General features: G+C 46.2%; 1 protein-coding gene across 2 annotated transcripts in view; it reads left to right on the forward strand.

Moving 5' to 3' along the window:
• Positions 1-26,069, forward strand: part of flnbl (filamin B, like) — a 94,099-nt gene extending 68,030 nt beyond the window's left edge. For both annotated transcript variants that reach the window (XM_064967396.1, XM_064967395.1), the window contains exons 28-46: positions 2,135-2,324; positions 2,803-3,050; positions 3,234-3,317; positions 5,450-5,552; positions 7,064-7,204; positions 8,301-8,429; positions 8,610-8,783; positions 10,071-10,226; positions 11,122-11,325; positions 12,377-12,529; positions 14,233-14,355; positions 16,238-16,504; positions 16,633-16,770; positions 17,556-17,671; positions 19,062-19,194; positions 20,351-20,527; positions 23,288-23,506; positions 23,630-23,833; positions 24,875-26,069. In XM_064967396.1, the coding sequence (XP_064823468.1) occupies positions 2,135-2,324; positions 2,803-3,050; positions 3,234-3,317; positions 5,450-5,552; positions 7,064-7,204; positions 8,301-8,429; positions 8,610-8,783; positions 10,071-10,226; positions 11,122-11,325; positions 12,377-12,529; positions 14,233-14,355; positions 16,238-16,504; positions 16,633-16,770; positions 17,556-17,671; positions 19,062-19,194; positions 20,351-20,527; positions 23,288-23,506; positions 23,630-23,833; positions 24,875-25,062 (3,147 nt within the window). In that variant the 3' untranslated portion in view covers positions 25,063-26,069. The remainder of the gene's footprint in view (positions 1-2,134; positions 2,325-2,802; positions 3,051-3,233; positions 3,318-5,449; positions 5,553-7,063; positions 7,205-8,300; positions 8,430-8,609; positions 8,784-10,070; positions 10,227-11,121; positions 11,326-12,376; positions 12,530-14,232; positions 14,356-16,237; positions 16,505-16,632; positions 16,771-17,555; positions 17,672-19,061; positions 19,195-20,350; positions 20,528-23,287; positions 23,507-23,629; positions 23,834-24,874) is intronic.
• Positions 26,070-26,355: the final 286 nt, after the last annotated feature.

The following is a 26,355-nucleotide window of genomic DNA, read 5'->3' on the forward strand; positions in this document are numbered from 1 at the left end:
ACAGACGGCTAGCGTCTAGGTGGTGGTCGGGGGGGGTCCCGGTAACCCTCCCTTTACAGGTAACTGTAGATGGTCAGTATCACTGCTCTATGGATGGTCCCGGTAACTGTAGATGGTAAGTATCACTGCTCTATGGATGGTCCCGGTAACTGTAGATGGTCAGTATCACTGCTCTATGGATGGTCCCGGTAACTGTAGATGGTCAGTATCACTGCTCTATGGATGGTCCCGGTAACTGTAGATGGTCAGTATCACTGCTCTATGGATGGTCCCGGTAACTGTAGATGGTCTGTATCACTGCTCTATGGATGGTCCCGGTAACTGTAGATGGTCAGTATCACTGCTCTATGGATGGTCCCGGTAACTGTAGATGGTCAGTATCACTGCTCTATGGATGGTCCCGGTAACTGTAGATGGTCAGTATCACTGCTCTATGGATGGTCCCGGTAACTGTAGATGGTCAGTATCACTGCTCTATGGATGGTCCCGGTAACTGTAGATGGTCAGTATCACTGCTCTATGGATGGTCCCGGTAACTCTCCCTTTTACAGCCTGTTAAATACATAGTAAATAAACACTAAATATGTAGGAACAATTATTCTTAAACATGAGAGCCAAAGAAGGAAGTAGGAACCAAGGAAGGAAGTACTACATACTTAGTAGTAACATGTAGCTTATTACTATGTGAATGTGTAGTAACGTCAGTCTCTTTAAAGAGTAACACCTAAAACACCAACATCCTCTTGGTCTTCTCTCCCGTTATAGTTTCCTGTATGTTCGTACTGAACAAGGCTGTTGGAAGAAGTGTTGCCCTTTCACACAGAATGTGTAGTTACTTGTGAGGGGACCACTGCGTTGGATGACTCCATCCCTCGAAGACTACGGCAAATCTGTCCTTGATCTCATTCAGTTTTGTTTTTTTACCACATTCACACTTACAGCGTCGGTAGGAAGGAAGAGGACTAAAATGAAGCCGTTTTGTTCCTGGAATGGTCTAATGCTGTGGTTTCCTCCACATGTTACTAACTATATTGTATCTATGTGAAAACAACTTCATCCTCCAGCCCTGTCACTACAAACTAGCATGATGGGTAAAGGATATTATCAGCTAAATTATTATTTAGCTAATTTAAGTGGGAGTGTTTATTTAGCTAATTTAAGTGGGAGTGTTTATTTAGCTAATTTAAGTGGGAGTGATTATTTAGCTAATTTAAGTGGGAGTGATTATTTAGCTAATTTAAGTGGGAGTCAAACTTGCATGTCCTTGTCCTACCAACAGATTGATCTGCATAACTTCCTATCACATGATTTTTCCCCCCAGCCAATTGGCAGAAGAACACATTACTCAACAGCAGATTAAACAGCCCATGGCAGGACTCCAGACAAACCTTTTCCCCAGTTGGTGCCACCAGATTATGATTTGGTCGAACCAATTTCTTTCTGCGGCGTCGCGCAAAACAAAAACCAGTTATTTGCTTTCGACTAATACACGACTGTGATGTCTTTTTAAATATCTTTCCAAGAATGAATGATTCAAGACATTGTGCCGACCTAATGAATTGTGGGTTATTTTGGGGGCTAATTGACCACACGAGGAAGTGAGAACTCAAAACACATTAGCTAGATTGCTAACACTAAATATAATACTCACTGCCAGTAGTCATGTAGTAAACTAACGAAGTATAGTACTCACTGCCAGTAGTCAGGAAGTATAGTACTCACTGCCAGTATAGTAGTAACAGTAAATGTAATGTCCTCATGTCCTAAGTTGTAGCCTGCCACCCTATACACTTGACATGGCCAATTGTGCGCCTCATATATCTCAATCAAACATCTTGATTGTAAAATAGTTGCTAGTGAGCTTAATATTAAGATGACAAATAATTAATTACTGGGTGGTTTAGGGAGTTTTTCCTAGCCACCGTGCTTCTACACCTGCATTGCTTGCTGTTTGGGGTTTTAGGCTGGGTTTCTGTACAGCACTTTGAGATATCAGCTGATGTACGAAGGGCTTTATAAATACATCTGATTTGGTAGAGAGGTAGTCAGCTGATGTACGAAGGGCTTTATAAATACATCTGATTTGCTAAACAGGATCACGTGTATAATTGGTCTGAAACGCTGTTTTCCTCAGGACCAAGATGGGAAGCCGAAGAGGGTTGGTATCCAGGACAACCGTGACGGCACCTATCTGGTGTCGTACGTACCTGACAAGGTGGGGCGGTACACCATCGTGATCAAGTACGGAGGAGATGAGATCCCTGCCTCGCCCTACCGGGTCAGAGCCACGTCCTCAGGAGACGCCAGCAAATGCACAGTCACAGGTGAGCAAGTCGTCGTGTGCTTTGGAACATACTGTTGTCATGGGTGTCCGGCATATGACCTGCATTCTGGACCTCAAGCTCATCCAATCACGGAGCATCGCAAATTTAAATTTTTTTTTTTATTCGCTAGTTTTTGGCGGAGAGGAAACTGTTAACCACAACCCTCTTTGGGCTCAAAGGTGGAAACACAGTGGCCTGTCTGTAGTCCTAGCACCGGTGTTGAGCTAATGTTACACACTGGTCCTTCCAGACTGATAGGATCTACTTTCTCCTCCCGGGGGGGAAGAGAGGAATGTATGGTGGACTAAAGGTTTTGCTGCTGCCACACAAATACAGAATCAAATGGATACAACGTACATTAGAATAACATCCCACGAACATCCCATCTCTCCACGATTACAACAGCCTGATGTTCATCTGAGCTTTGCAGTGACACTTCCTCCTCCAGACTTGTCTTTTTATCTGTTATTCCTACCAGGTCCCGGTATCGCCCCAGTCATCGCGGTCGGGGAAGAGGTCGGCTTTGTGGTGAACGCTAAGGCAGCTGGGAAGGGGAAGGTGACATGTATCGTGGTGACGCCGGATGGGACCGAGGTGGAGGCTGATGTCATCCAGAACGAGGACGGAACATTCGATATCTTCTACACCGCCCCCACCCCCGGGAACTATGTCATATATGTACGATTTGGAGGGGAGAACGTCCCCAAGAGCCCCTTCAAAGTCATGGTGAGGTGCAGGGTAGTGGAACTGTACTGTTGGGGGGTGCTCTAATATGTTATGAAAATGCATCCCTGTATTTTTGTCTGATCCTGTGCAGACATTTTGGATCCTGTTTCAGTTGTGATCATGATCTTAAGATCATGTCTTTTTAGATTTTGAGTGAAACCTGACATGGTTGTGATTCCCCAGGCAACTGATGAGGATCCAATGATGCAGCAACAGTCAGCCAATCAGCAGTCAGCTGCTCCTGGAGCCGCCGGATTCCAGCCATGGGTACAGAGTAGAGAAACGCCTCTATCCATCTCCTTTCCTTCCTTCCTTCCAGCCCTGGGTACAGAGTAGAGAAACACCTCTATCCATCTCCCTTCTTTCTAGCCCTGGGTACAGAGTAGAGAAACACCTCTATCCATCTCCCTTCCTTCCTTCCAGCCCTGGGTACAGAGTAGAGAAACACCTCTATCATCTCCCTTCCTTCCTTCCTTCCTTCCTTCCAGCCCTGGGTACAGAGTAGAGAAACACCTCTATCCATCTCCTTTCCTTCCTTCCTTCCAGCGCTGGGTACAGAGTAGAGAAACACCTCTATCCATCTCCTTTCCTTCCTTCCTTCCAGCGCTGGGTACAGAGTAGAGAAACACCTCTATCCATCTCCCTTCCTTCCAGCCCTGGGTACAGAGTAGAGAAACACCTCTATCCATCTCCCTTCCTTCCAGCCCTGGGTACTGAGTAGAGAAACACCTCTATCCATCTCCCTTCTTTCTAGCCCTGGGTACAGAGTAGAGAAACACCTCTATCCATCTCCCTTCCTTCCTTCCAGCGCTGGGTACAGAGTAGAGAAACACCTCTATCCATCTCCTTTCCTTCCTTCCTTCCAGCGCTGGGTACAGAGTAGAGAAACACCTCTATCCATCTCCCTTCCTTCCAGCCCTGGGTACTGAGTAGAGAAACACCTCTATCCATCTCCCTTCCTTCTTTCCAGCCCTGGGTACAGAGTAGAGAAACACCTCTATCCATCCTTCTGTTACACCCAGCCTGAACTGCACCTCAAGGAGATTCCTCCATGCCTCCCTCTGACCCTCCCTCCATGCCTCCCTCCATGCCTCCCTCCATGCCTCCCTCCATGCCTCCCTCCATGCCTCCCTCTGACCCTCCCTCCATGCCTCCCTCTGACCCTCCCTCCATGCCTCCCTCTGACCCTCCCTCCATGCCTCCCTCTGACCCTCCCTCCATGCCTCCGACCCTCCCTCCATGCCTCCCTCTGACCCTCCCTCCATGCCTCCCTCTGACCCTCCCTCCATGCCTCCCTCTGACCCTCCCTCCATGCCTCCCTCCATGCCTCCCTCTGACCTTCTCTCCCTCCCCAACTTCATAAATGTCACTGAATGACTCCATATTCTCATCATATTTATAGGAAGTGGCTGTTCACGTGTAATGGCTGACTGTTTCTTTGGGCTAATATTCTACCGCTCTGATCGTACACTGGAGAAACGGGTGTCCCATGCCATGTTCCATTGTGCCATCTAGTCTCCATCCTGCCCTCGTTGTCAGACAGCGCCCCCCAACCGTGGCACCATGCCAGACCCATTACAGTGTAAACATGGGACGCCTCCTGTTCCTACCACAATAGGAATGCGTGGGATCACACACATATTCCTTGACTACTAAGGTTCAGTATGTTGGAACAGAGCGATTTTTAGTTGCTGTTCTTCCGAGAACACAAACACATCTTTCATGGTGTATAGGCAGGTCTGTCACCGGACAGAACCGTGCCCTAGGCCCGTCCATCAGGACGGCCACCAGACAGAACCGTGCCCTGGGCCCGGCCACCAGACAGAACCGTGCCCTGGGCCCGTCCATCAGGACGGCCACCAGACAGAACCATGCCCTGGGCCCGGCCACCAGACAGAACTGGGCCCGGCCACCAGACAGAACCGTGCCCTGGGCCCGACTATCGAGGGTATATCAAAAGCTGAATCTGGCAAAGTCTTGGCTTGCAGTGTCTAGTATCAAAATGCATCTTCTGTCCTCTACTCATCCTCTTCTCTTCCCTGCTCATCTACTATATATTACCACGGTTACAGGTATTTGGGGTTCTCTTCCTCGCTCTTCCCAGGAGTTCTGAAAGCTTTTGCTTTTCCAGGTATCTGTTATCGCTCTCTCTCCACCCATCCCTCCTTCCTTTACTCCATGCACCCCTGTACTCCTGCAAGAGGCACCAAATGGAACCAGTCTACCCTGATTGCTTGTATCTGAATCACTGCCTGGCTACCTGATTTTCTCTTACCTCGGCTTTTACAACAGGACGACTCAGGCAGAATGAGTCTCTCTCTTCTTGTTTTGACAGATCTCCTACCAGAGACATATCAGTCACGTTTTTAACGATCATCACCTTTCCCGCTCTCCTCCAGGTCACAGACGGGTCCTATCACCCAGCCAACCGTATGAACGGAACAGGATTCAGGCCCTTCGACATGGTCATTCCTTTCGCCTTCCGCAAGGGAGAGATCACAGGTGGGATACTGAACAATAACTATGTAACTTCCTGTTGAGGAAGAGTTAAGAGGTGAGACACTGACCACTGCAGTAACAGAGATCAAGGGCCATATCATAGGTGAGTCATTGACAGGCATATCTTTCCAGTAAGATAGGCCTCTCCATCCTGTCTCATCATTAAAGAAAAACTTCTTGTAAATCCCAGCCACAGTATCCGATTTCATATAGGCTTTACACCAAAAGCACCACAAACAATTGTTAGGTCAGAGCCAAGTCATAGAAAAACACAGCTATTTTTCCAGCCAGAGTCACAAAAAACAGAGAATTAATCACTAACCTTTGATCTTCATCAGATGACACTCATAGGACTTCATGTTACACAATATATGTGTTTTGTTCGATAAAGTTCATATTTATATCCAAAAATATGAGTTTACATTGGCGTGTTATGTTCAGTAGTTCCAAAAACATCTGGTGATTTTGCAGAGAGCCACATCAGTTTCCAGAAATACTCATTATAAATGTCGATGAAAATATAAGTGTTATGCATGGAACTTTAGATCCACTTCTCCTTAATGCAACCGCTGTGTCAGATTTCAAAAAAGCTTTACGGAAAAAGCAAACCATGCAATAATCTGAGTACAGCGCTCAGACAAAACAGCCCAAAACACATTGGCCATGTTGTGGAGTCAACAAGTCAGAAATAGCATTATAAATGTTAACTTAACTTTGATTTTCATCAGAATGCACTCCCAGGTATCCCTGTTCCACAATAAATGTTTGATTTGTTCGATGTGGTCCCTCATTTATGTCCAAATACCTCCTTGATGTTTGGATTGTGTATTAAAAACGCACAAAATGACGATGTGCCGGCGAGTCCATGTGAACGTTCAGAAAGTTATATTACAGTTCGTAGAAACATGTCAAACAAAGTATCGAATCAATCTTTAGGATGTTTTTGTCATAAGTCTTCAATAATGTTCCAACCGGACAATTCCTGGCTCAAACATCCCTTATGAGCCCCCACTTCACAGTAGAAGCAGCAAACAAGGTTCTAAAGACTGACATCTAGTGGATGCCTTAGGAAGTGCAATATGACCAATATCCCACTGTCTTCGATAGGACGCGAGTTGAAAAGCTAAACCTCAGATTTCCCACTTCCTGGTTGGATTTTCTCAGGTTTTTGCCTGCCATATGAGTTCTGTTATACTCAGACATCATTCAAACAGTTTTTAAACCTGCAGCGTGTTTTCTATCCATATATACTAATAATATGCATATTCTAGTTTTTATGGCTGAGTAGCAGGCAGTTTACTCTGGGCACCTTATTCATCCAGGCTACTCATTACTGCCCCCCCAGTCTCAAAGAAGTTAACTAAACACATTGGAATGAGAAGCTTCTTGACAGTCACCTGTTGATTTGTAGGGCAGTGTGGCGTGACCAGTTGATTTGTAGGGCAGTGTGGCGTGACCTGTTGATTTGTAGGGCAGTGTAACTCTTCTCTAAGTAGACTACGTTCTCTCTCTAGGTGAGGTCCACATGCCATCGGGGAAGACTGCTCAGCCTGAGATCATGGACAACAAGGACGGGACAGTCACAGTGAAGTTTGCCCCCACTGAGGCCGGTCTACACGAGATGCACATCAAGTACAACGGAACGCACATTCCAGGTCAGACCACACACAACGTGCACGGACACACAACGTGCACGGACACACAACGTGCACGGACACACAACGTGCACGGACACACAACGTGCACGGACACACAACGTGCACGGACACACAACGTGCACGGACACACAACGTGCACGGACACACAACGTGCACTTTCAGGTGTTTTTTTTTACTTGTTTGTTTTTCTGGTCAAATAACAGGCTGTGGAACAAAGGCAAATATCTCCAATGCAGGAACACTGATCTCACACACCACACAGGGCACAGAAGAGCGAATAATATCCTGTCAGGATTCCTGTGTGTTGACGTCATGAACAGGACATACCAGGGAGGGGGGGAGAGGCAGAGGGAGGGAAGAACAGAATCGCTCAGTTGAAAAGATCCTCCTTTCTGCGAGGTTCTGTTTTAAGCTCAGAGACCCGTTGAGATGATGCTTGATAGTTGGTGATGAAAGACCTGGTGATATCAGGAGAATGTGTAGATCCCTCCCTGGGACCCTTGGAGGGTTAGTGTGGGGGTACGGTGTGGGGAATGGAGGGCTACTGTGGGGGTACGGTGTGGGGAATGGAGGGTTAGTGTGGGGGTACGGTGTGAGGAATGGAGGGTTAGTGTGGGGAATGGAGGGTTAGTGTGGGGAATGGAGGGTTAGTGTGGGGGTACGGTGTGAGGAATGGAGGGCTACTGTGGGGGTACGGTGTGGGGAATGGAGGGTTAGTGTGGGAGTACGGTGTGGGGAATGGAGGGTTAGTGTGGGGGTACGGTGTGAGGAATGGAGGGCTACTGTGGGGGTACGGTGTGAGGAATGGAGGGTTAGTGTGGGGGTACGGTGTGAGGAATGGAGGGCTACTGTGGGGGTACGGTGTGAGGAATGGAGGGTTAGTGTGGGGGTACGTTGTGAGGAATGGAGGGTTAGTGTGGGGGTACGGTGTGAGGAATGGAGGGCTACTGTGGGGGGTACGGTGTGAGGAATGGTACTCAGACAACCACCACATGTTATAGGACCAGGAGTTGTTCTGTCTGATCAAGGACAACTCCTAGCCCTACGTAGTGTTTATCGTCTCAGGTTGATAACGTTGTCGTTGTCTCTTCAGAGTCTCCTCTGCAGTTCTATGTGAACAACGCCAACAGTGCCAATGTGACTGCCTCCGGTCCCGGTCTGGTTTACGGCGTCGCCAACAAGACTGCCATGTTCACCATCTACACAGAGGACGCTGCCGAGGGTACGTACAGAGGAGACATGGTTTGCTCTGAGGGGGAATTGAAATGCGTAGGATAGCGGAGACTCATGTGTTACTGTAAATGATGACTCGTCTGGTAGATGTCGTGGCTGTCTGGAACATTCTTATGAAGTGTTAGAGGAACCATCTGATCCCCGTTGACTGTTTCTGACTGGTCTCCAGGAGGTTTGGACTTGGCCATCGAGGGTCCTTCCAAGGCAGATATCACCTGTGTGGATAACAAAGATGGTACCTGCACAGTGACCTACCTACCTGTTCTCCCAGGAGACTACCATATCCTGGTCAGATACAACGACAAGCACATCGCTGGCAGCCCCTTCAACGCTAGGATCACCGGTAAGACACACACACACCGCTAGGATCACATAACACACTTTCTTGCTCTCTCGCTCTCTCTCGCCTAACCTTATTACAACATAACGGTGCCCTGCAATGAAAAGACTAACGGTACACTCTCTGAGAGAAAAGCACATGGTCAGTGGTTCAGCTTGTGGTAGTTGTTTAGAAGACTAGGAGCTGTAGGTTTGACGGTCCTGTTTCTCTGTTGCTGTTTTGAGCAGGACTTATTGGCATACTGGCTTCTTTCAATATACATAATGTCATGTTATCCTTGTCTTTTTGAAATACCGTCAAACATTTCAGTTATAAAACGGAATAACAAAAGGAGCCTTGAATAATAAAATAAATGAATGAATCGCAATTTGTCGGTTAAAGGCGTTGAATTCACAAATGCTGTTGACTGTTAATATTGGCTGTACTAAACTATATAAAAAAAAAAATTTTTAGAACAATGGGGTTGATTCTAATTTGTTTGTAAATTATTTGTTTATTTATCTAAAATTAAATTGATTCATATTTTGGTGTTTCTTTTCCAAGAAAGAGGCTACCGTCAAATGCATTTGTCGGCCTGTGCTGGAGCAGCACAACGTGACTGGTCAGGAGTCGGCCAAGGTTACTAAGTGAAGAGCAAAATGATCCTAACATTTCCACTAGTTCTAGTCTAACCAATACCCAAACAGAGATTCAGTGAAAAATACAAATCAGATTTATCAAGACCAGTCCCCATGCGTGTCTCAGAGCAGTGTGAAACGGTGCTGAAGTAGTTGACCACAGTGGGTAGGCTATTGCTTCAAATCCTATTTTAACATTGGATAACTTTGGATGTTTCAGTAAGCAACCATTGGCTTACTTTATTCCAATATTTGTCATTCAGTGATTTTATTCCCCCAGTAAGTCGTTATGGATCCATCCAGATCAGGTTAGAAACCAGATGGGTGTAGTGTTGTGCTCACATCATTAAGAGGTTTTAAAGTCCCTAAACTCATCAAGAGCCCGGCGAGAGTGGATGGCTTCTTGTGTATTCCAATGTATTGGACAGGCTGCTAAACCATTTCCACCTGCCCCACAGTGTTGTGTTTCACAGTGCACTTTCACTCCATTCTCTGTCTGACTCTCTACCAATGACACCACATCGTTATTTATATTAACTTTTTAACGTTCTGCCAGTAAATGTAATCAATAAAACACCTATCCCTGACCTGAAGTGTTTCTCTAAGTCTCTCATCCTGAATGGTCAATGCGACTGTCTCTAACTCACTAACCCCTGTCTGTGTCTCTTCGCAGAGGAGAAACGTTGTTCCCAGTTGAAGTTGGGTTCTGCAGCTGACTTCTCCCTGGACATTACAGAAACTGACCTGTCTCTACTTACCGCCAGCATCAAAGCCCCCTCTGGCCGTGACGAACCCTGTCTGCTCAAGAGACAGCCCAACAACCACATCGGTAAGACCTGGCCCTAACCCTAGCCCAACAACCACATCGGTAAGACCTGGCCCTAACCCTAGCCCAACAACCACATCGGTAAGACCTGGCCCTAACCCTAGCCCAACAACCACGTCGGTAAGACCTGGCCCTAGCCCAACAACCACGTTGGTAAGACGTGGCCCAACAACCACCCATCTTGTAAAGTATGTCCGCTCCCCCTGTGGCGGGGCTGGGTGTCTGCTCCCCCTGTGGCGGGGCTGGGTGTCTGCTCCCCCTGTGGCGGGGCTGGGTGTCTGCTCCCCCTGTGGCGGGGCTGGGTGTCTGCTCCCCCTGTGGCGGGGCTGGGTGTCTGCTCCCCCTGTGGCGGGGCTGGGTGTCTGCTCCCCCTGTGGCGGGGCTGGGTGTCTGCTCCCCCTGTGGCGGGGCTGGGTGTCTGCTCCCCCTGTGGCGGGGCTGGGTGTCCTGGGAATCAGCTTTAACCTGTACAGTCTTGATTATTATTCAGCAGCGGTGAACAAATGTGTGGTTTAACTGTTCGCCGGCCGCGATGTGACAGTAGCGCTCCTATACTTTCAATGCATTTTTACACCAAAGGTGGGTGAACTGTTGGTCTGTTGACCCACTGATTCAACTGACTGAAGGGCTGGGAGTTTTCTTGAGGAATTGCATTTGTTTGGCAATGGAGTATTGAGACAGGTGATGTATGTGATGGTGTATACCATGAGTAAGGTCACTTACAGGTGATGTATACCATGAGTAGGGTCACTTACAGGTGACTGCACTGGTATGGATTTATGTCTGACCTATAATAAATGAATCTGTCTAGATTAAAATAGTTTAGCAGGCCTAACTCTCTCCCTGCCCCTCTTTCTGTCCCATCTACCCTTCCTCCCCCTTTTCTCTCTCTCCCCAGGTATTTCCTTCATCCCGAGGGAGGTTGGGGAGCACGTGGTGAGCATCAAGAAGAATGGCTGCCATGTTCCCAACAGCCCCATCACAATCATGGTTGTGCAATCTGAGATCGGCGACGCCTCCAAGGTCAAGGTGTACGGACAGGGGCTGGTCGAGGGACACACCTTCGACATGTCTGACTTTGTGGTTGACACACGAGAAGCAGGTGAGTCTTGAATAGTACCCTATAACTGGTGTTATGTATTACAATGGCCCAGGTCACCCCGCCAAACTGTTAACCCCCCTCCACCTAAAATAATGAGTCTCCTATTGGAATGGTTGCTTTAAGAGGTCATGGGGTTTGATTTTGGGGAATTAGTGTCACTAATTAGTCTCGTTCTCACGGGCCTGGTTCCTGGGTCCCAGCGTTTCTGTTCCCTGTTATTGATTCTCACACCTTCACACACTTAACACATGGTCTCTGGCAGTATCTCCAGTTCCGTTAACAGTAGATAACATAAGTGAGAGAATTTAAGTTTCAGCCAAAAACCTCTACAGTGTGATCAGGTAGGACCTAGGATGTTGTGGAGCCAGTGTGTGTGTCCCAAATGGAATCCTATTGGCCCTGGTTAAAAAGTAGTGAACAGGCTGTCGTTTGGGACACAGTCGTTGTGATTGGGTAGAATAGTAGGGCCTCCAATCAGACTGGGTATGGAACAGGCCTACAGATATACAGGAAGAGAATGAACCATAATGGGGCTATTTAACCTTTAACACTGTATTACGGCAAACCCAAAACTATTCTTTCTGGAAACCAGAGATGTGATTGTGTTAAGTTTAGTCTTCGTAGGCTGTATAATGTGAACGCGATAATGTCTTTCACGTCTGGATTTGTCAGTCCAGCGTCATGGTTGGATAGAAAGCATCTTTTGATTTGGTCAAATGGTCCCAATGGATTCCTAAACGGACTGCTGAATGCATCTAAAGAAAATGTTTTTCAACCTTTTTTATTTAACTAGTCTGAACAAATTCTTATGTACAATGACGGCCTACACCGGCCAAACCCGGACGACGCTGGGCCAATTGTACACCGTCCTATGGTACTCCCAATCACAGCCTGGAATCGATCCATGGTCTAAGGCATTGCATCACAACCGCTGCGCCACTTGGCAACACATTGCTCAGTCTCACTCCAAGAACTCTGCCTGACTGGTATTGTTGTAGGCTACAGGGGTCTGATCCTGTCTATCAGGGTCTGACTGTCTACTGTCACCCAGGTTACGGGGGTCTGGCACTATCTGTTGAGGGGCCCAGTAAGGTGGACATCCAGACCCAGGACGTGGAGGATGGGACATGTGTCGTCTCCTACTGCCCGTCAGAACCAGGCTCCTACATCGTCTCCGTACGCTTCGCTGACCAACACGTGCCAGGTGAGTCTACGTACAGCTCTGTTATTGTACCAGACGCTCCTTTATACCAAAATGATCAATGAGGAGGATCCTACCAATCAGGTTTGAGGAGTTATCGAGGTAATTTTGGGGTTCAACTCGGGATAACTGGTCATAGGAATGTGGCTCACCTTTTAGCTAGGTACATTTCTATGACAATGAATTCTTTAGCACCAACCTGCTCTGCGGCAGGCTAACTCAATGGGGGGGCTAGACCATACTATTTACCACCACAAACTGATGCTGGCCCTAAGACGGCACTCAACCAGCTGTATACGACCATAAAGCAAACAGGAAAACGCTCATCCAGAGGTGGCGCTCCTAGTGGCCGGTGATTTTAATGCGGGGAAACTGAAATCCGTTCCACCTCATTTCTACCAGCATGTTAAATGTGCAACCAGAGGGAGAACAAACTCTATACCGCCTTTACTCCACACAGAGACTGCTACAAAGCTCACCCTCCATTTGGCAAATCTGACCGTAACTCTATCCTCCTGATTCCCGCTTACAAGCAAAAACTCAAACGGGAAGTACCAGTGACCTACTTAATACAGAAGTGGTCCAATGAAGTGAATGCTGATCTATAGGACTGTTTCCCTAACACTGGGGTATGTTCTGGAATAATCTGATGGAATTAAGGACATCAGTCATCAGCTTCTTCAAGTACATTGACAAAATTGTCCCCACAGTTGGCTGTACGTACATACCCAAACCAGAAGCCATGGATTACAGGCAACATCCGCACTGAGCGAAAGGGTAGAGTTGCTGCTTTCAAGGAGCGAATCTGGATGTTTATATGACATCCCACTACGACGTCCGAGCCGTCAAACAGGCAAAGCGTCAATACAGGACTGAGATTGAATCCTACTACGCCGGCTCTGACATCCTGCCACATCGATCACGGATTACAAAGGGTAACCCAGCCGTGAGCTGCCCAGTGACACGAGCCTACCAGATGAACTAAATGCCTTCATTTCTCATCAATCTACACACAATTCCCCATAATGACAAAGCAAAAACAGGTTTTTAGAATTGTTTGCTAATTTTATTAAAAATAAATCAGATTTACATAAGTATTCAGACCCTTTACTCCGTACTTTAGGTAAGCACCTTTGGCAGCGAATACGGCATTGAGTCGTCTTGGGTATGACGCTACAAGCTTGTCACACCTGTATTTCTAGAATGCCATTCGAACCAAGAACTCTAATACCACAGAGTTGTTGAATAAAGTATAACTCCACTAGATTACTGCCTGGTCTCCATCCTGGTACTTCTAAAAGCCTGTTTTCTACCACAGCCTTCTGAATTTGTGACCACTTCCTCTTTTTGATTTGGGTATAAATGAAAATGTGCCTCAGACTAGCCCATAGATCGATGTTTCAGCGTTGTCTCAATGACGAGTTCGGCGTTCGACTAGCCACGTGCAACATGGGCGGACGAGCAATATCCACCGTCGTTGTACGGTTGAAGCCAGAGCTAGAATGTGAAGAACTGAAGCTAGTTCGTTTTAGAAAACCCTGATTAGATGGAACTTGCTTCGTAACTACATTACCCCTCTGGTGCAGCAGAGCTTGTAGTTGTGAATTGTCAGTGATCTAATTTTTTTAAATGGTATGATGTTGATAAATTTCTTCTAAAATGAAGTGATGGTGACCCTTGTCCCTGCTGTGTGTTCGTCGCCACAGGCAGCCCGTTCACGGTGAAGGTGACCGGTGAGGGCCGTATCAGAGAGAGCATCACCAGGAGACAGAAGGCTGCTTCCATCGCCACTGTCGGTAGTGTCTGTGACCTCAACCTCAAGATACCAGGTAAGAACACCTATAGAATGTATTATCAACCTGTGTATGTATGTATTTATTTATATATATTACCAGCCTGTTTATAACCTATATATATTACAAACCTGTATATAACACACAGAATATATTACCACCCTGAAATGTTTTAATAATGAAAGTTGGGGGTATTAGCAGTTTTATGTTACCTTTCACACGGAGAATCGCTTAGTTATAATAGGCTTTTAATTTGTTATTTTCACTGACCGGCAAGATATGTGTGCCAAAAGGACGTTTCTGAAATGGGGCGTTCTATCTATCTGGGGCCATAGACTGGAATTTGACACACATATTTTTCCATCTATTGATGTTGAGACAAGTGTTCTGTGTGTAATTTTAAAGGTTTAAATTAACCTAATATGCAAAGCTGATTTAAGGTTACTGTGTATGTTGACGACAAAGCTTGTTGGCTCTTCAGCCTCATGCCGAGGTAGCAAGGACTTTGGACAAAGTTTGTCTGCTATAACTGAAACCACATGGACAGAAATATCAGGGCATGTCTACAAGTACACACGTTACGTCCCATCTCCCCATAGTACCGTAGAAAGAAACGGCTCTTCCCAGTTTATTCATGAAACACACAGACCTCTGGGAAAACGTGTTCAGAAGACGTGTCACTTGGCAGCCAAGTTGGAACAGCTCATGGAGTGTGAAGCCTGCCAGCTCCCTCTGTTCCCTCTCTAATTGTGGCTCTGAGGCCACACGCCCATCCGTGTTTGTATAGGCCATGCAGATGGAGGGTTGGCCAACGCTGTAGAATGAGTATTGGACTGTAGAGGATGTACTGTTGGCTATTCCAAGGAAGTAGGATGGGCTGGATGTTCCCCATATCGAGGAGGCTCGTTCACCGGAGCGGTTTGCTGATGTCATACTCTGGGTGTGGACTGAACCAACAGTATTTTTTGGGGGGGGGGTCACTAGGTTCCCTGTACTACTGATGTCCCTATTCTACATGGGTTCTGAGGTTTCTTTATCCTACTTTACGATTTCATCTACTTTTGTATTTCCAGTTGCCATTTCCTGTACCTGGGCCTCTCTCTTTCCAGTCCTGACTTCTCTATCCCTATCCCTGTTTGTCCCTCTGTGTTTGTCCCTCTGTGTTTGTCCCTCTGTGTTTGTCCCTCTGTGTTTGTCCCTCTGTGTTTGTCCCTCTGTGTTTGTCCCTCTGTGTTTGTCCCTCTGTGTTTGTCCCTCTGTGTTTCTCTTCTATAGTGACGTGGTTCCTTCTGGCTCTATCCCAGGAAATCCTCTATGGTGTATCTCCTATATGTCACTCCCACTGCTCTGTGTGGCTGGGGAGCCGTGGAGGGTCCCATGGGTCCCCTAGAGGCAGGGTGGTGTCCAGGCTGTCTGGTCTGGTACTGGGCAGGGCCCCGGGCATGTGGAGGACCTCTGGTGTTACCCTGGTTCTAGGCAGGGACTCTACTGCTACTCCCTTGGTACGGTGCAGGGCGGTGGGCATGTGGAGCGCTGCTACCCCCCTGACGAGGCCCACAGGGCTGGAGGGTGCGTTGATAGCACTGGGCTTTCGGATGGCGAGGTTGGCAGCATGAACGCACTCCATCACAGCATGTCACAAGTGTGTGTGTGCTCGTGCCTTCACATGCACCAAGAGTCTTTAAGATTATTCCGTTGTATGTAAAGATGCATGTTTCGGTTTCTTTTATGTTCTGCTTTTAAAAGTTAAATATCAACATTACCTGACTTTCTGCAGGGAGCAGAGGGACTGAGAAACTGGGAGACTCTCCTGCTCTTTCTGCTGTGGACTGACACCTCCCTTCTCTGCCCCCCCTCCCTTCTCTGCCCCCCTCCCTTCTCTGCCCCCTCCTCGTCCTCCTCTACCTCCCCCTGTCAGAGATCGACATCCATGATGTGTCAGCCCAGGTAACCAGTCCCTCTGGCGCCACAGAGAAGGCAGACATGGAGGCGGTGGGGCCCAGCACCTACTGCGTACGCTTCGTTCCCCATGAGATGGGAATTCACACGGTGGATGTGAAATACAGGGACCAGCACATTCCAGGGAGCCCCTTCCAGTTCACTGTGGGGCCCCTGGGAGAGGGAGGGGCTGGGAAGGTCAGGGCTGGTGGACCAGGCCTGGAGAAGGCCGAGTGTGGAGTACCAGGTAGAGGCATCTGATCTATCTTTATCCGTCTCACAGATCCCTCCGTGTACCTTCATCACATCTCTCTCCATATGGGGGGGAAAGTGTTAGTCTCTCTAATATTTACACGGGTCTCCTCCTCCTCCAAGCGGAGTTCAGCATCTGGACACGGGAGGCTGGTGCCGGTGGCCTGTCCGTCGCTGTCGAGGGGCCCAGCAGAGCTGAGATCTCCTTTGAAGACAGAAAGGATGGATCCTGTGAGGTGTCCTACGTAGCTCAGGAGCCTGGTAGGGACTCAGCACCTGTGTCAACTAATTTGTCCAACGTACCGTTTTAAAATGTTCAAATCTATTTTTGTATATGCTCAATGTTTTACTGCCTGTCTGAAGGTTGGATGGGTCTGCTTGAATTGGTTTAACGGTGTACCTGGCTGTGAACCTGTGCTTGGTTTTTAATTGTAGGTCATTTTGGATATGCGAATAAATACTGTTTTTATAGTATGTGAATTTAAAATTGAGAATGCTTTAAATGCCCGGATGTTATACTCGGTTCAGCTTTTCATTTAGTAGAATTCACTGCACGCTATCGAGGAAGAGAATCGTCTATAGAGACCCACGTGTGTCTGACAACGTGCGCCGAAATACAAATCTGTTCAGTCTCTTCACGACTGTCTTGGTGTGTTTGGACCATGTTAGTTTGGTGATGTGGACACCGAGAAACGTGAAGCTCTCGACCTGCTCCACTACAGCCCCGTCGATGAGAATGGGGAGGGCCTGTTCAGTCCTCCTGACGACTGTCTTGGTGTGTTTGGACCATGTTAGTTTGGTGATGTGGACACCGAGAAACGTGAAGCTCTCGACCTGCTCCACTACAGCCCCGTCGATGAGAATGGGGAGGCCTGTTCAGTCCTCCTTATCCTGTAGTCCACAATCATCTCCTTTGTCTTGATCACGTTGAGGGAAGAGGTTGTTGTCCTGGCACCACACGGCCAGGTCTCTGACCTCTCTGATTTCAGACAGCCATGGTCTGTACAGTACCAGAATGATTGGTAAACACACATCTTTGTCCACAGGTGACTACGAGGTGTCCGTGAAGTTCAACGAGGAGCACATCCCAGACAGCCCGTACCTTGTGCCTGTCATGGCGCCTACAGACGACGCCCGCCGTCTCACTGTTGCTAGTCTTCAGGTGAGACACAAGGAAACACCCCCACACCGGCACCATGTGCGCAGCTATTTAGTTAAGCGTTTAACACGGATTCATCAGTGAGATCCACAACACATCTATTCCCTTCCAACATTACCACACTTCCCTTGTACAAATCTCTTTATCTAACATTGGAACTAGAATTGTTACATCAACTTAAAATAGATGACATAGAGATTATAAAGTAGTGGTCAGCCTGTCGGCTGTAATAGCTTCAATCAGATTGGGTAACGGGTTTTAAAAAGGGTATTAAATCATTAGTGTATGTTCCTAAGTGCATCACTAGCATGATCTGTGGAGGACAGATCAGCTGCGTTGTCTTCCAGATCTATCAGGGAGTATCTTTCTGGCTCTGCTCAGGTCTCAGCTGGGTGATTTAAGACTTATGAGATGGGTTCACGTGACCACGATGGACTGGACCCGTTGACTCCAAATGATCAACAATAGCACTGAAACCGTTTTTTATTTAAAAAATCCAACTTCCTGTTGCAGCCACCAGGTGTTCTTTATACAGACAATGTTGAACGCATACATTCCCTATGTACTCACACACAGCGCCAGAGTACACACGCACATCGACATGCATCCAATATTATTTTACACTTGATTTTGATAGACAGCAGTTTGGCTTAAATAGGTGGGGACTATTAGCTGCAGGATCTCTGTGCCATCTATCGGGAACTATCCAAATGAAGTGTGAGCTTAATTATGTTGTGAAATAGCTGCGGGACATCCTTCAAACTGGTGTGGGACTCTGGTGTTTCTCTTGTGTTTCAGTTAAAGGCTTTTAACAGCATCAACATCATTCTGGCTCGCTGCTTGGTTAGCTAATGCAGAGAGAGGAAGCCCCCCCTCGGTCTGACCCGGTTTAGTCTTCTACAACCTTTCTAGTAACTAGATTTTAGTTCTGTCCCCTGTCCTGCCCCTGATATCCCCCCTGACCCTATAGACCTGTCCTGTCTATAGTAGACTACCTAATTGGGCTCAGGTCTACCTCTCTAGGCATTAGCTGGTCCAAGCTGAGCGCAGGGCGAATGCAAAGGTGCTATTCTGTGTTCTATATTGTCATGATGCAAGTCTCCCCAGCCAAGGGGGTCAGCCTGTACAAGGTGATCTGTAGATTCTGTGCAACTCGGGCTGATTGTCTCCAATGTGGGGAGTACCTTGATTTGTTATAAAATGGTAACCAAAATGTTGTATACAATTATAATGGGCATGTATTCTTGGCTCTGAAGTGGCAATGCAAGCCACAGCCTTGGCTGACCAATCAGACCAGCGCTGATAATTGGTTCTCCATGGGACACTCCCTCTGACTGGGTGTGTAGAGCATTTGGGAGGGGCTTCACTAACCTGTTGATTGGCTGCCTCCCAGGAGTCTGGCCTCAAGGTAAACCACCCAGCATCCTTTGCGGTACATCTGAACGGTGCCAAGGGTACCATCGACGCCAAGGCCCACTCACCCTCCGGAGCTCTGGAGGAATGTGCTGTGTCTCAGCTAGAGCAAGGTGAGTCTTCCCAAGGGGACGGGCTCAATGTGTCCGCTGAGGTGTTCCCCCCCCGGTGTCAACGCTGATGGCTCGTTTGAACTACTTCATCACGCTACACCTCAGCTGTTGAGGTGCCCACTCCCTCGTTAGGATACACTGCCTTTAGGAAGTGTTCACACACCAACTTTTTCCACATTTTGTTACAGCCTGAATTTGAAATGAAATAAGTTGAGATTGTTGACACTGGCCTGCCCATAATGTCAAAGTGGAATTGTGTTTTTAGAAATGTTTGCAAATGAATTACTTGACGTGAAGCTGAAGTGTCTTGATTTAATAAGTAAATATTCCACTACTTTGTTATGTCAAGCCGACATCAGATCAGGAGTAGAAATGTGCTTAACAAATCACATAATAAGTCACATGGACTCACTGTGTGCAATAATAGTGTTAACATGATTTTTGAATGACTAACTCATCTCTGTACCCCACACATACAATTATCTGTAAGGTCCCTCATCTCTGTACCCCAACACATACAATTATCTGTAAGGTCCCTCACCTCTGTACCCACACATACAATTATCTGTAAGGTCCCTCACCTCTGTACCCCACACATACACTTATCTGTAAGGTCCCTCATCTCTGTACCCCACACATACAATTATCTGTCAGGTCCCTCATCTCTGTACCCCACACATACAATTATCTGTCAGGTCCCTCATCTCTGTACCCCACACATACACTTATCTGTAAGGTCCCTCATCTCTGTACCCCAACACATACAATTATCTGTAAGGTCCCTCATCTCTGTACCCCACACATACAATTATCTGTCAGGTCCCTCATCTCTGTACCCCACACATACAATTATCTGTAAGGTCCCTCATCTCTGTACCCCAACACATACAATTATCTGTAAGGTCCCTCAGTCCAGCAGTGAATTTCAAACACAGATTCAACCACAAAAACCAGGGGTGTTTTCCAATGCCTCGCAAAGGAAGGCACCTATTGGTAGATGGGTAACAATAATGAATAAAGCAGACAATGAATATCCCTTTGAGCCTTGGTGCAGTTAGTGATTCCAGTGTGGAATAAGTCGAGGGGAATAGTTTCTGAAGGCTCAGATGTATTGCGCCTCTTGATTAAACCGTTTATCCGTTCCTTCTCCCTCCAGGTAAGTATGCCATCAGGTTCATTCCGCGTGAGAACGGGCTCCACTCCGTCGACGTCAAGTTCAATGGCAGCCACATCCCCGGGAGCCCCTTCCAGGTGCGGGTGGGAGAGCCTGGTCAGAGTGGAGACGCAGGGCTGGTCACTGCACACGGAGCTGGACTGGAGAGGGGGACCACAGGTGACCTTGTTACCGCATCACTCTAACCTTTTAACACAGCCTTCTCTGAAGCAATGGGACTGCTGCTGGTAACCAAACCCCCAGTTCAAACTGCTCCCTAGTTATACCTCCTGCAGGTTAGACGACACCAGGCTTTGGGACTGCTGCTGGTAACCCCCAGTTCAAACTGCTCCCTAGTTATACCTCCTGCAGGTTAGACGACACCAGGCTTTACCAGATCATGCTGGACTCGAACCTCTTCTCCGCCCTCTCGCGCCCCCTCCCATTCCTGGTTTATTGTTTTAATACTCTGCTCTGGATCAGGTTACCATTTTTATTTCTGTGTAGATCTGATCCTTTCACGTGGTCAGTCAGGGTTTTCTAAGCCGTGTTTTTAATTGTCTACACACACACACACACACACACACACACCACATCCTGGTAACACATGAATGTGTCTACATAAAAGTCAAGTTACCAACAGTGTTACTGTTTGGGTTGTAACATCCTGTTTCTTTTTCCTGTATCTAAGCTCAGTGAGTGTGCAACCCAAACGACACCCTAGTCCCTATTTAGTGCACTACTTTTGACCGGAGCCCGTGACATTGGAAAAAAATGAGTGATACATTCACTGATAATCTGAGACAGTCTTTTTTTTAAACCGCCACGGTTCAATGTTAACGTTATGTCTCAAACATATCAACCAATTCCTCCATTTTAAAACTCCCATTTCTATAACAAGCATGAAACGATGGAGTAGGAAAGGCCTGAGGTCTGGATAACAGATGTGGGTCATGTCCCACACGGTACCCTGTTTCCTACCACAGTGTAGTGTGCTATGTAGGGAATAGGGTGCCATTTGAAATGCAGCCAATGGTTTTTACTAGGGCTGTAGTGGTTTGAATGGCGGCGAAGAAGAACAGGCGTATGGAGGAAACATAAATCACGTCTTTATGGTGGCCTGATCTCCCAGAATTCAGTCTGCTTGCGCATGCAGAGTCCTTATAGTGCACTACTTTTGACCAGGTAGTGCCTCTCATAGGGACCCATAGGGCTCTGGTCAGAAGTAGTGCACTACGTAGCGAATAGGAAGGCATTTGGGAAGCAGGCCAGCTCTGTGCAGATGAGACCTGGGTTCAAATACTGTTCTGAATCTTTTCAAATAATTAAGCTGTTGACCTGCAGAATAAAAACCAATAGAATAGTCACAAATGTGCAAACCTAACTCATCTGGAACGTCAAGCAAAGTATTTCAAATATGTCAAATTCTACTTAATTCAGGTCTGGTGTATATATATATATACATATATACATATATATATATATATATATATATATCTCCTGTATATTTCCACCCAGGCAGCTCTCTTATTTATATTTAGATATAGAGAGAGACAGGTCAGATAGAGATATATTCAGATAAACCTGTCTGCTCACTAAACATCAAATATATAACTGTCTGTCACTGATCTACAGTAGTAGTGTCTATATATCTATATCTATACATCTACTGTAGATCAGTGACAGTTATATATTTGATGTTTAGTTAGCAGACAGGTCAGACAGGTTTATCTGATCGCAGTACATATGTCTCTGTCACATGGCTGGTGAGGTTAAATCTAATTGTATTGGTCACATACACATGGTTAGCAGATGTTAATGCGAGTGTAGCGAAATGCTTGTGCTTCTAGGACCGACAATGCAGTAATATAACAATTTAACAATGTAATTTAACAATTTCACAACTACCTTATACACAAACAAGTGTAAAGGAATGAATAAGAATATGTACATAACTATATGAATGAGTGATGGCCAAACGGCATAGGCAACATGTAGTACATGGTATAGAGTACAGTATATACATATGAGATGAGTAATGTAGGATATGTAAACATTATATCAAGTGACATTTATTACATCTATTTTCCCATTATTAAAGTGGCTGGAGTCAGTGTGTTGGCAGCAGCCACTCAATGTTAGTGGTGGCTGTTTAACAGTCTGATGGCTTTGAGATAGAAGCTGTTTTTCAGTCTCTCGGTCCCAGCTTTGATGCACCTGTACTGACCTCGCCTTCTGGATGATAGCGGGGTGAACAGGCAGTGGCTCGGGTGGTTGTTGTCCTTGATGATCTTTATGGCCTTCCTGTAACATCGGGTGGTGTAGGTGTCCTGGAGGGCAGGTAGTTTGCCCCCAGTGATACGTTGTGCAGACCACACCACCCTCTGGAGAGCCTTACGGTTGAGGGCGGAGCAGTTGCCGTACCAGACGGTGATACAGCCCGCCAGGATGCTCTCGATTGTGCATCTGTAGAAGTTTGATGGTCTTAGGTGACAAGCCAAATTTCTTCAGCCTCCTGAGCCTTGTTCACCACGCCGTCTGTGTGGGTGGACCATTTCCGTTTGTCCGTGATGTGTACGCCGAGGAACTTCAAACCTTCTCCACGACACTCAATCATTGGCTGGGTCTGTCACATGGCTGGTGAGGGAAAACCATTGGTTCAAGTAGGTCCAGATCCTAAAGGATGATGATAATAATAATAATAATAATAACAATAATAACAATAAAAATAACATCTGGACATGGATCAACTGAACAGATGGACTTTTCTTAACATAAGACCACCTGAGTTCTGAACATACCTGACAAACTTTAATTGGAGTGTAACGTCCCTTTAAATCCCTTTAACCTAACCAATACTCAAACCCCCTGCGGGCAGGATTCTGCTCCACCCCTGTCCAAAACCTACCTCAACCCTCTCTTCCTCTGTCTTGTCTCTAGGCCAGCAGTCAGAGTTCATCATCAACAACACCAAGGCGGGCCCCGGGGCCCTGGCGGTGACGATTGAGGGCCCTTCCAAGGTCAAGATGGACTGCCAGGAGTGTTCAGAGGGATACAAGGTCCAGTATACTCCCATGGCCCCTGGGAACTACCTGGTTTCCATCAAATACGGAGGACCCAACCACATCACTGGCAGCCCCTTCAAGGCCAAAGTCACAGGTAGGTCTGCAGTAGAACCCTATTCCCTATGGAGTGCACTACTTTTATACCAGGGCCATATGGAATAGGGTGCCTTTTAAGACCCGGTTACTGATTTGAATCAATATCTTCCCCCCCTCTCAGGTCAGCGCCTGGTGAATGTGAGCAACGCCAGTGAGACGTCCTCCCTGATGGTGGAGTCAGTAACCAAATCCTCCAGTGCCACCTCCCACAGCGCCCTGCCTCGTTCTGCCTCCGACGCCAGTAAGGTGGCCACCCGTGGCCCAGGCCTCAGCAAGGCCTACATGGGTCAGAGAGCCAGCTTCTCTGTCGACTGCAGCAAGGCTGGTAAGGAGACATTTTATTACTTAGAGACTTTGGGTCCTTGAAGTTATTATTAATTCTATTAGAATTATCATTTATTATTTCATTATTGATTATTATTATTTATTATTATTATTAGAATGTATTATTCTTATTTATTTTTATTATTCCTATTACAATTTATTATTATTATTCCTATTATAATTTCTTATTTATTCTTTTGTTATCATTATTGTTAGTTATTGTTAGTAGTCAACATTAGTTTACCAGGAGCTCAGCTCAACCTGACAAACAAGATGGCAGACTTGTTTGGCTACTAGGTTTATGTTAGAATGTGGTTACTGTACTGGGTCTCTGTTAGCATTACAGATAAATCACATGACAATATTACAATGTGGTTACTGTACTGGGTCTCTGTTAGCATTACAGATAAACCACATGACAATATTACAATGTGGTTTCTGTACTGGGTCTCTGTTAGCATTACAGATAAATCACATGACAATATTACAATGTGGTTACTGTACTGGGTCTCTGTTAGCATTACAGATAAATCACATGACAATATTACAATGTGGTTACTGTACTGGGTCTCTGTTAGCATTACAGATAAATCACATGACAATATTACAATGTGGTTACTGTACTGGGTCTCTGTTAGCATTACAGATAAATCACATGACAATATTACAATGTGGTTACTGTACTGGGTCTCTGTTAGCATTACAGATAAATCACATGACAATATTACAATGTGGTTACTGTACTGGGTCTCTGTTAGCATTACAGATAAATCACATGACAATATTACAATGTGGTTACTGTACTGGGTCTCTGTTAGCATTACAGATAAATCACATGACAATATTACAATGTGGTTACTGTACTGGGTCTCTGTTAGCATTACAGATAAATCACATGACAATATTACAATGTGGTTACTGTACTGGGTCTCTGTTAGCATTACAGATAAATCACATGACAATATTACAATGTGGTAGAGCATTGGCTCCATCAAATCCATCAGTTCATCAACAAATAAATCCTGTTTTCTGTGTCTTGTAGGTAAGAACATGTTGCTGGTTGGAGTCCACGGCCCCCACATCCCCTGTGAGGAGGTATCAGTGAGACACATGGGTAACATGCAGTACAACGTCTCCTATATCCTCAAGGAGAAGGGCGACTACATCCTGGTTGTCAAGTGGGGCGAGGATCATGTCCCCGGCTCCCCCTTCCATGTCACTGTCCCCTAGAGACCTGGGGGAAGCTCCAAATGGCACCCTATTCCCTCTGTAGTGCACTACGTTGACCAGTACTACATGAGGAATAGTGTACACTTTTCTGTCCTCTATTCACCTCTATCCCATCTGTCTACCAGACGGTCCTCTTCACCTCTGTCCCATCTGTCTACCAGACGGTCCTCTTCACTTCTGTCCCAACTGTCTACCAGATGGTCCTCTATCCCATCTGTCTACCAGACTGCCATGGAGGGGAGGAGACAGATATTTGTTTAAACACAAAACCCCTTAATACACCCTATAGTTAATATTATGAATGGAACAATTTGCACTCAACAATATTTCATAATATAGTTTAAAATAAATTAATGATATTGTTCTCAACTAAATATGTCAAAACAAGTTAACCGAGCCCAAATGATTAAGTCAAGACTTAAGTACTTTGTTTACTACTGATGGTTGTGGTGATTGTACAGCAACACTATAGATGTTATCCTGTTGTCAGCCTAAATACACCTGTGATTCAGCCATGCTGAATGCTGCACAAGATCACGACTCAACCAATCCCTTATTGTTCTGTTTCTACAAACTACTGTGTTTTTGTGTGTGTGGACTGGACTGCCAGGTCTGCGACTGTCTTCATGTATGGTGGGTTAAAAATGCGCTCTGCAAAAGCTGGAATGTTCTGGGGTTTTGTACTGTCATATTCAGACATGTTCTTTATGTAGCTGTTGTTCCTAAGTCTTACGTATTAATAACTGTGTCATGTAGGTCGATAGGAAAAGATGCAACTGAACTAAATGGTAGTCGACTCTCTTAACGTCGGACGTTGGACTTTGTCGTAATCTGGATGGGTTTCTGTTCAGCTTTTGAATTTGCATTTTGACCTTAATCTGTACGTCAACTTTTCTCTTACCAAAAAAATAAAAAAAAATCATTCTCGAGGACTTTGCCAATCCCTGTCCTTTATAACCTGTATCTTCAGCAATAACTTCTGAGAATAAATATGTATTTGTACTTTCTGATGCCTGTCGTATGTTTGTTTCATCAGTGCTTGTTGGGATGAAAGTTAAAATCACAGTATTGGGTGGCATAATGTGAGAATACATGCCCAGGAATTATGTACATTCGATCATTCAAATAAGCTGGCTTCCTGACACATCTCCTATTAGAGAGACGAGGGAACTCCCGGAGTATTCCGTACATTGACAAGATGGTACTGAGTATTAAGATGGACTGTATGAAAATGGTGATGTCGAACAGCGCCTTCGGGGAGTATTCACTTTCTCCACAGTTTGTTGTTGCAGC

The sequence above is a fragment of the Oncorhynchus masou genome, chromosome 6 (assembly GCF_036934945.1).
Source record: "Oncorhynchus masou masou isolate Uvic2021 chromosome 6, UVic_Omas_1.1, whole genome shotgun sequence".
In the NCBI taxonomy this organism is placed as follows: domain Eukaryota; kingdom Metazoa; phylum Chordata; class Actinopteri; order Salmoniformes; family Salmonidae; genus Oncorhynchus; species Oncorhynchus masou.